The sequence below is a fragment of the Eptatretus burgeri genome, chromosome 2 (genome assembly GCF_056783735.1).
Source record: "Eptatretus burgeri isolate ZD-2024b chromosome 2, Ebu_testis_v1, whole genome shotgun sequence".
Classification (NCBI taxonomy): domain Eukaryota; kingdom Metazoa; phylum Chordata; class Myxini; order Myxiniformes; family Myxinidae; genus Eptatretus; species Eptatretus burgeri.
The window spans coordinates 85,654,788-85,665,887 of NC_140962.1; the positions used below are offsets into that span (position 1 = coordinate 85,654,788).

The 11,100-nt window shown below is 43.5% G+C and overlaps 1 protein-coding gene across 5 annotated transcripts in view; it reads left to right on the forward strand.

The window, feature by feature from the left end:
* Positions 1-7,046, forward strand: part of DCAF4 (DDB1 and CUL4 associated factor 4) — a 108,835-nt gene extending 101,789 nt beyond the window's left edge. For all 5 annotated transcript variants that reach the window (XM_085870141.1, XM_085870139.1, XM_085870138.1 and 2 more), the window contains exon 13: positions 6,686-7,046. In XM_085870141.1, the coding sequence (XP_085726267.1) occupies positions 6,686-6,888 (203 nt within the window). In that variant the 3' untranslated portion in view covers positions 6,889-7,046. The remainder of the gene's footprint in view (positions 1-6,685) is intronic.
* Positions 7,047-11,100: the final 4,054 nt, after the last annotated feature.

Below are 11,100 nucleotides of genomic sequence, written 5' to 3' on the forward strand. Positions count from 1 at the left end.
GAAACTACACATGCAATTCAAAAGAAACTTGACCACAACCTTCATCCCCTGTGATGTATCAAAGTTTGCTCATGGCATTAAAAAAAAGTCTGCTGGGTCTGAGGGGGTCTATGGAGGGAGTTTATGGGGTAGGTGGGTGTTTGACCCCCCCCCCCTTAAGAGGTATTTGCTCTCTTCTCAGAAATGACACACACAATTCTGATGAAATTTGACCACAACCTTCATCACTCTTGATATACTAAAGTTTGGTCAAGACGTTAAAAAAAATCAGGGTCTAAGGGGGTGCAAGTGGGTGGCCCTCAAAAATATGTATTTACTTTCTTCTCCAAAACTCCACACACAATTTTGATGAAACTTGACCACAACCTTCATCACTCGTGATGTACCAAAGATTGTTCACGGCATTAATAAAAAATCAGGGTCGGAGGGGACTTGGGGTGGGGGGTGGGGGGGTTGTCCCCCCAATTAGGTATTTGTATAGCATTGCTTCATTGGTATATTTTGCTGTTTCCATCCCACGTTGACTTCCTTCTCAGTATCATTGTTCTCCCAGGTGAGTGCTCAGGGGTATTGTATTGCCCCTGTTTTTAGGTCATCTCTATCATCTCAGTAGAGTAGATGACCCCAGTCTCGAAGTCTGTCCGTACGTACGTCCGTCCGTCCGTCCCTCCGTCCACAATCAAACCGAGTGGAGACAAATAACCAATAGTGGGATGGATAGAGGTCGATGAGACATGCACAACGATATAACTTACAAGGTCGAGGTCAACGTCACGAGGCTGTCAAAGTTGCGAAAATCGTCTTTCAAATCGTATCTCCTCCCTCGTTTATCAAGAGAGATCAAATGTTATTAGTGATTCAGATACTATGGACTATTATCAAGAAAAACATGAGCCATTTTTTTGAAATTTGCTGTCGTTCCGATTTTATAGCCCTTAAAACTTCACTGTGATTCCCCATATGGGCCGTTCATAAAGTACGTACATACAAAAATAAAAGTATTAAAAAATTAAGAACCAGAACTCTCTGAGACAAATATTACATTTGAAGCTTTTGTCAGATTTAACTAAAACAATGGAACACAAGTTTATATGCACACTTACTTTCATTTATGACATTAACATTGTCTTGAATGTCAATTTGTACTTTTATTTTCATAAATTACGTGCTGTGATATTTAAAGAAAAAGGTAAATTACACCGCTAGGGACTGCATCGTCATGATTTACAAACATCGGTTGATAAGGAACTGCTGGCTTTGCAAGCGATTAGCGATGTATGAGGGGGTGGGTGGTTTTGAAACGCTGAAGTAGAGCGTACGTACTTTATGAACTGCCCCTATTCCAGTCTGGCACAGAGTTACTTTCGACCTCTGGCAGAGATGACCGGCACTCCCTCTTGGGGGTATTTTTGTTGATTTGTTTACCGCTCAAGGCTCATGGAATAACAAAACATAGAGCAAAGAGTCAACAGACAGAAAGTGAGGTATCGACGAAACAGGACAAAAATGTTTGTATGGACCACTGCATGATTAAAGAAATTGCAAGTGAAATTGGACAGGGACTCAGTAGGTGTAAAAATATAAATTGAGAGGGAGAAATAGAGGGATATGCAAGAGACCATGAGGTGGCTTTGGAGATCGGACTTGAAGAGAATAACATGAGACGACAGGCTTGATGGAAAGTTAGGTCCACATGCGAGAGAAGAGGGGTATGATTGAATGGAGTTAAGTGTTAAACTTTGACTTTGGGAGGGTAACAAGATATGGTTTTCTGGGAAAATGCATGTGACCTGTCGGGCAGGCATGAATTAATTAACAAGCTGGGGAAGGACTTTACACTGCAGGAAAATCTGAGATGACGACAGACTTTAGAGATAAGCTTGGAAATACAATATGTCCAGAACAAGTTTAACCAGCCTCGGTGGTGTAATGGTTTGAGCGTTTGCTCTAAGTCTGGGAGGTTGGCAGTTCGAACCCCGGCCGAGTTGTACGAAAGACTTTTAAAATGGCATGTTCTGCTTCCTTACTTACTTCCTTCCTTACCTGATGCTCAGCATTTAAACAGATAGAGCACAGACAAACAACCATAGATTGGTAATATTAATGCAGGCTTTGATTGGCCTAATGGCCTTCTCCAGCATCAAAAGTTATTTGAAAGGGAACATATTGGTTCATGAGCGCCAGCCAGAGTGACCACTATATTCGTTGTCTGTGTGTCTGTCTGTTGGGTAGTCGATCTAGTCGAAAAAAAAAAAAAATTAAATTTTGAAATTTGTTCTACCCTTATTATCAGTATTTCCGTCGATATGTTGGGTAATCCAGTCAAAAAAAAATATATTTTTTTTAAAATTTTGAAATTTGTTCTACCCTTATCATGTTTTCCGTCTGTTTGTTGGGTAGTCGATGTAGTCGAAAAAAAATATTTCAAAACATTTTTTTTTGAAATTTGTTCTACCCTTATCACTTTTTCCGTCGATATGTTTGTCTGTCCCTCTGTTCGATCCAGTGGTCCGTTAATACAATGGCGATTTCGATGAAACTTGGTTAGTAGGTTCATACCATGACCAAGTTGTGTGCAAATGAGAACCGTTGTGATGAACACCACCGTTGCCTAGCAACGGGACTGAAATTTTTGAAAAATCATTAAAAAAAATTTTTTAAAAAATCGGGCTACGAGCGACTGTGGGCAGTACATTCAGCCATATTGTCAAAAATTTCCAGCCGGATCCTATGAAAACTGTCAGAGAAGATAGACTGAAAGAACCCTGGTCGAAAACAATAAAAAAACGAAGTTCATTATATTTCAGAGACTATGCGTCAGATATACATGAAACTGGTATGGTAGGTTCATGGTATGTCCTAGTTATGTGTGAGAAAGAACCGTTGCTATGGACCCCACCGTTGCCGAGCAACGGCCGAAAAACCTCTAAATGTGGGGGTATTTTAACGAAAAAAACAATCTGCAGCATTAACCCTTGAAGCTAGAATCATGAATTTTCTTGTGCTTAATCCTCAGGTCATTCCCCATCGAACAGGATCGCGTCAGGTTCTATTGGGTAGTGGACTACCCATGTCCACCTACCGGCTTGTTTGTTTGTCTGTCCCTCTGTTCGGTCCAGTGCTCTGTTAATACAATGGCGATTTCGATGAAACTTGGTTGGTAAGTTCATACCATGACCTCGTTGTGTGCAAATGAGAACCGTTGCTATGGACACCACCGTTGCCTCGCAAAGGGACTTTGAAATTTTTGAAAAATCATAAAAAAAATATTTTTTCGAAAATGAAAAATCGGGCCACGAGCGACTGTGGGCAGTACATTCAGCCATATTGTCAAAATTTTCCAGCCCGATCCTATGAAAACTGTCAGAGAAGATAGACTTTGAATGAACCCTGGTCGAAAACAATAAAAAAACGAAGTTCGTAATATCTCAGATGATGAGACAGATATACATGAAACTGGTATGGTAGGTTCATGGTATGTCCTAGTTATGTGTGAGAAAGAACCGTTGCTATGGACCCATCCGTTACCTAGCAACGGCCGAAAAACCTCCAAATGTGGGGGTATTTTAACGAAAAAAAACAATCTGCAGCATTAACCCTTGAAGCTAGAATCATGAATTTTCTTGTGCTTAATCCTCAGGTCATTCCCCATCGAACGGGCCCATCGCATCAGGTTCTATTGGGTAGGCGACTACCCATGTCCACCTACCAGCTTGTCTGTGTGTCTGTGTGTCTTTCCAGAGCATAATTCCGTGGACTTTGATCCGATTTTTATGAAACTTGGTTATGTGTTCGATATCAATGTCTCGTTGTGTTTTCCTGGATGAGGGCTTGCTCCGCCCATTGTGGGTGGAGCCACGCCCAAAAAATAGCCATTTTTCGGGGGTAGTCAGATTAAAAATCTATCTTCTCCGAGGGAATTGACTGAATGGAATGGGTTCTTTGGTATTTGAATAGCAAAATGAATTATCTAAAACTTGTCGTTGTCCGATTTTTCATTTTTGGCCCAAGGTCAAGGTCACAAGGTCAAAACTTAGAAAATTGCGAATTTTGACATAAAAATCATACGACCGCCCAAATTTTGAGAGCTGGGATGACAATATTTTTATGCATAATGTTGAGGTCATTCCCCACCTAAAGTCTTGAAACCATTTTGCTCTATCTCGAACACCTTGCCCCTGGTGCCCCCTTCAAGTTTGTTTTTACGCTGATTTCATCAAAGTTTGGATAATAATCCGAGGAGTGCGAAATGCCATATAGCCTATATGACGTTATATTGTTCCTGGAATGTTCCAGAGGAAGTTTTGCACCAATGGTCATAATCCTTGACCTTTGACCTTTAAAGTTCACAAAGGTCAAATTTTCAAAGTTGTGGGAATCGAACCGGGTTTTCGACCTTCTTCGACGAACTAACTCCAATAAGCTACAGCACGTATCCTGTTTCCTTATTTTAATGTCCACAACATTGTTTTGTGACCTTTAAAGGTTATGCAAAGGTCACATTTTGAAAGTTGTTGAACGAAACCAGGGTTTTGACATTTTGCAGCTAAAAACCTGTCTCCCGTACCACATCATGTTGATCATTTTTATAACTTGGTCTAAAATTATCACATTGTCTCATCCTGACTTCTGAAACAATCTACATCGTCAAATACCACTGGTGAACCATTGTCGTCTTCAGACTTGTTATTTATATCAATTGTAGCTGATGATGAAGACCAGGAGTAACTCTTCCAGAGGCTGACCATCTTATATATTATTTCCGAGTTTGTGGTTTCGTGTCGCGCTATCTTCGACTTTGTTCTGCGCTCGAGTAACGTGATATTCCGCTTACATTATCTCAAAGACCATATGAGGTGCATGGTACAAAAAAAATGTAAATAAAATGGTTCTGAAACAGTGAAATAGTATTCCACTTATTGCATTAAAGTAAAATTACTTCTGATGCTCTGCATCAGTTCCTTTCTCAAACACACCCACTCCAACATGTCGCGCAGAGCGCGGGTTATGCTCGTAATAATATATTGTGGTGCTGTACCTGCCAGTCCTTCTGGAAGGGCAAAGTGAGAGTGGGCAACGTTCTTCCATTAAGACGTGTTTTTGGATTATTTGACTCGATTCATTTCTCAGGACTACTGTCACATTCTTCCTGTGTGAGAGTTGAGGTACAGTCCTGCACAGAGTAGAGTTGTCTACAAAACGATGCATTCGATTTTTTTTTTCATTGATGAAGAGAGGTTATCTATGTACACCAGTGACAAAATAATAGGGAAAAATACCATTCAAAGCAACACCAGCATTTGCGAGTGTATATAAAATCTGATAACCAATCAAGTAAAGTAACTTTTTTTTTGACATGATCGAAGGCTCGGAGTGGAGCTCACACACACCACACACACACACACACCACACCACACACACACTTGGGGGAAGTGCCGTCATTTCACAGGGTACTCTGGGTACCAGCGACGTCACAACAATGGCACCACTTTTCTCAATGCACTTCGTGGGGCATTTCCTCAGGAGGCATCTCCTCCTCCCCATTGATGCCAACCTGTGGGGATTGTCTGTGCTCTATCCTCTTCAAATGCCAAACATCATGAAAGGATGCAGCACGTGCTATTTTTAAAGTCTTTGTTATAACTCGGCCAGGGTTTCAAATGCTGTTCTTCCAGACTCAGAGCGGATGCTCTAACTTTTACAACACCAAGTCTGATAAATACCATTTTGAAACGGTTTGAAAAGTGGGGCATTGTGCTGGACAGCATTGAATGCATTGGAGATGTCCAGTGAAAAGCCCTCATGTCCTCCTTTTTTGAGACTGAAGACATCCATATATTGTTGACATTGCAGTAGTAATATGTCCAGGATGGAATGACATGGACAGAAACCAAACTGAAAAATGAGGGAGAGAGAAAAAGAAAGAATATAATATAATTACCAATTGCATTACTTGGTTTGTAATGGGGAGAAGGCTTACTGTTGTTGAGTTTGGAGAGCTGGTGAAGACCAATAGATAAGATGTAGTGGATCAATCTTTGGAAGAAATGTTGGACTGTAGGCCAGAACAATCATCATCACAGAAGCAAGACATAACATTACTTAAACTATCTGCATATGGACTGAAATCGCCATTTTCATAACAATACTTTCCCAGAAGGGAGAAGGTAAAACGGGAGCAACCATTGTGGAAGAATTTGAAATGGGTGGGGAAAGGGAGAGGAGGGGATAAAGAAGAAATGGAGGGTAGACCATGCGTTTTGGATCCGGTCATGTGTACAGGTAGCATCACCACAGGAGAGGAGGAAAAGCAAATTAAGATACTGATTGATGAGTGGTATGGATGGGAGAGGGTGATGGGGAAGGAAGTATGACTGCAGGAGAAAGGGGAAGACAGGAAGATCAGGTGGGAGACATTTCCACTTGCATTTTCAGAATGTTAGTCATTTCTTTGATGAATGTAAATCCATTGTAATAATTTTGTTGGTATTGTCTTGTAATATTGTTGATAGGGGGAGCTATTCTGTGTTGTAATATTGTTACGAGCAGCCTGAGATGGTCTTGATGGATAAATGTGTCGTGGAGGCAGGAGATTGGTGTGCGTTGCAAATCATATCATGTAGGGTATGTTATGGCTTTCCTTGAAGTTGACTTTTATGGCAACCCCCACCCACTCACACTGCAGTTGGACAAGACTATGTCACGAGGATCTGGAGTCTGCGGAATGGGCGCCTGCTACGCTCTGTGCCCTCCCCTGTGCCAGTGTCCAGCGAGGCCGTGCCAAGTGTGGTGCTTTCTCCACACCTTGGGGGGACACGTGGGGAGCCCGGTTTGCTCATGGCTGCCGGAAAGCAGCTATTGCACTACTCGTACACTGAGCGTATGTGATCTGAGACATCTGTAAATTTTATTTTTTATTTGAACATAATCATTCCTTTTGAAATACAAGTGGATAAATTTACATATTGCTCTTGTATATAGCAGCTATCATTTATGTGGAAGTTTGAAACGATTGTTCACACCACCATTAAAATGATTACCTGAAAGGTTGGTGAATCTTTGAATCTTTGGTACTTTATTAATATGTCGCTCATATTTTCTTTTGACAGCTGCCTTACTGGTTTTCTCCCTGATCAGTAAAGAGGAAAAGGTTATCCCATAAGAAAGAGAGGGAACCTATTCTTTACCCTTCTCCAACGCATCAAAGAGTTAGAATCCCACCAGACAAAGGGATGGGTCTATTCTGAACATGCATTAATGGAAATAACTGTCTGAGGACCTGGATGTTGTGTGCATTACTCGGATCTGATTCTGAAATCCACAACACTATGTAAACAACCAAAGTTTTCTGGGTCTTTTTGGACCATCCTGAAGACCTCTTTTTTTTGTTGTATACATAGTCAAGGCTTGTGAAAGAGCGAGTAAGAGTAGCGAGTTCACTGAATGGATCAGGACGCAACAGGGCAAAATGAACAGCAGAGAGAGGTGAGGAACACCAACAGCAGAGTTGAAGGCCAAAATAGAGGCAGACTTGGACAAACAATGGGTGTGGAGAGGAATGAGAGGAAGGAGAGGATGCATAGAGTGAACAAGATGGATTCAGAAGGAAACTGTCGGGAGAGAAAACTGGAAGTTTGGAAGGAGGAGGGATTGGAGTGTGGGGGGGGGGGAGGATTAACAAGGGTCTTTAAGATCTGGAGGGAAGAAAGAGGTTGAAGAGAATGTGGAAGCTGGTTCCACAGTTGGGGAAAAAGAGGAATAAATGAGTGGAGGTGCGCAGTGATCCTGGATTTATGTAGATTCACCAGAAGGGAGTTGACTGTGGACCTTTTGTGCCTTGCAGAAACATGGGAGAAACGGGTTGGTGGGGGGGGGAGGGGCAACAAAGCACAGAAGCAGCAGAGGGTGCAAGACCAGAAAGAAGGTGGTAGAAAACAGAGACCACCGAACTGTCTGCATTAGCAAAGTGATAGGCTTTAGACTCAGCTTCATCATGGGAGATTCCCATAATCTTGAAGACCTTGGTTTTATTTAATTATCTTCTTGTGATGTCAATGCATCATGAAGATAATTAATGTACGATCATTTATTAACACAATTAGACGACTGACAATCACTTGAGATCGCTATATTGTGAATTGAACTTTGTTTTGACTCGCTTCACACCTGGCATTATTTTAATGAGTTGATTAAAAAATAATATGAAGTGATGTAAGAATGTCCTCTTGCTTTCAAGAACGGGAAGAGAGGGGGAAGGGAGAACAGAGAATTGGGGTGGGAGGGGGCATAAAGGGGAGTTGAGACATTGGTGGGGGTGGGGGGCATTGAGGACTTTAGGTGGTGATGGGTTTGAAAACTTGGGATGTGGTTGGTGGGGGGGGGGGGGTTGAGGACACTGGGGTTGGGGAGAGTTGAAGACTTTTGGTTGGGGGGGGGTAGCTGCCTGGCATTGTGCTGCCTGCTTACCTCCCATATCTATTACCACCCCCAGATCCTTCTCCTGTGTGACACACTCCAAAATTAACCCATGCATCATGTAATCTCTATTTTCATTGTTCTTTCCCATCCCTAACACCTTACACTTGCTCAGGTTAAACTCCATCTGCCAATCTTTTGCCCAATCTATGCAAGGATCAATACTTTCCTGAATCTGATCACTACCCCCTCTGCCATCCACATAACCTCCAAGCTTTGTGTCATCTGCAAATTTGGAAAGCTTACTCTTCACCCTCTTATCCAAATCGTTGATGAAAATAATGAATCGTAATGGTCCGAGTACTGATCCCTGAGGTACCTCACGACTTACATTCTCCCAGCAAGACATCCTCCCACTCAGTCACTCTTTGCTTCCTATTACTAAGCCAGTTTGCAATCCAATTAGCTACCTGACCATCCACTCCACAAGCCCTCACTTTGGCTAACAACTAATTGTTTATTAGCCCATCGAGTGTAAAGAAATATAAATGGATTTCCCAAACTCTTTCAGGAATTTTAGTACCAGCTTAGAGTTAACGGTGCTTCTAGTTCATCAGCCTCAACGCCCCCAGTAGATCCAACACCTTGATCCCCATTACTCATAAATTCTGCACAAGATGCTGCTTGGGTCCGTCATAAAGAGGACAATTTAGGAATAAATGATTCAGATCTTCAGGTTTCCTGCACATCTCACAAAACCCTGTAGGGTGGTACCCAATTTTATGCAGATATGAATTTAGGCAGCATTGCCCGAGTCTTAGCCGACCAAGAGCTACCTGGTGTCTCCGGGAAAGCATGGGACGTTTAACTCGTGGTATCACAACCGGATGCACCATGTGACAGAATCTTCCCTTCGTGCTGGAATCCCACTGAAATTGCCACTTTTTCTCAATCTGGCCTTTGGCCAGACAAATCATTTCTGATGGTCCGAGGGGGATTTGGGTGACATTTTTCAGTTTAAGGGCATGCTTCGCCGCTAGATCACAGGCCTCATTTCCACCAATGCTGACATGAGCAGGGATCCAGCACAGGTTGACCACCAGACCCCTCCACTTCACAATATTAACGAAATGCCAAACTTCAAGCACCAAGTAATTCCTACAACCATCCTTTAAGGATTCCAATGCCTTTAACGTGGAAAGTGAATCAGAGAAAGTCCGTACAAAGTGAAGGGTCCAGGGGGCCAAAATAGAAAAATTCCCATGCTGAACTTCTCAAGGCTGGTGGAAATGCTGCACTCGTGTCGTTGCGTGCAGTTTTGTGCTCTGCCTGGAACACAGGCATCATCCCAACTGATTGGAAGAGGGGCCTTGTTGTTCCTCTCTGGAAAGGGAAGGGTGATCGCCAAGACTGCAACAACTACGAGGGGTGACGCTGCTCTCAGTGCCGGGCAAGGTCTTTGCTCGGATAATTCTTGATAGGGTTCGCCACTATCTGCTTGAGCACCAGCGTCCAGAGCAGTCAGGCTTTACACCAAAGAGGTCGACGATTCACCGTATCCTTGCTCTTCGTGTCCTCACCGAACGCAGGCGAGAGTTTCGGCAGGGGCTGCTTGCAGCCTATGTTGATCTCTGTAAAGCGTTTGATTCAGTGAATCGGGATGTCCTCTGGAGGATTATTGGTCTTCGTGGGGTGCCACCAAAACTGATCGATCTGATGTCTGAACTCTACTCTGGTACTGAGAGTACTGTGAAGTGTGGTGGCACCATCTCTGACTTATTTCCAGTTGTTACTGGAGTTCGTCAGGGGTGTGTACTGGCCCCCACACTTTTCAGCACTTGTATGGACTGGATTTTAGGGAGGATGTCGGAGAGATCAAGCTGCGGTGCATCGTTTGGGAATGTCAAGATCTCGGACCTTGATTTTGCAGATGATGCAGTCATCTTTGTGGAGACTTTAGATATCCTTTTGGGGGGGGCCTCGAGGTGCTGAATGAGGAGTCTGAGCCGCTGGGATTGCAGGTTTCTTGGGTCAAAACTAAGATCCAGGCTTTCGGTGACATCTTGGATGCTGCTGTCCTGTCTGTGTCTGTTCGTGATGAGGATGTTGAGGTCGTGGAGAGATTCACTTACCTTGGCAGTGATATTCATGTCTCTGCTGGCTGTGAGTCAGAGGTCAATAGACGTCTGGGTCGGGCCTGGGGAGTCATGGATTCACTGAATAATGGGGTGTGGCGCTGCTGTTACCTGTGCGGGAAGACGAAAGTCCGAGTCTTCAGGTCCTTGGTGCTTCCAGCCTTGCTCTATAGATGCGAGACTTGGACTCTGACCAAGGATCTGAGACAGAGACTTAATTCCTTTGGTGCCAGGTCTCTTCGGAGAATCCTTGGCTATCGTTGGTCGGATTTTGTGTCCAACGAACGGTTGCTGAGAGAGACTCGGATGAGATTTGTTACCTGCATAGTCCGTGAGCGTCAGTTGCGGCTGTATGGGCATGTGGCTCGTTTTCCTGACGCTGATCCTGCTCACCAGATTCTCTCAGCGAGGGAGTCTCATTTGTGGAAGAGGCCAGTGGGCCAACCACGTGCCTCGTTGTTGCAGCAGGTTGACCATCATCTCAAGGAGATGGGGATGGGCCTGGCATCTGCCTGAGGGATGGCCAGACAGAGGCACCTGGAGTACCGGC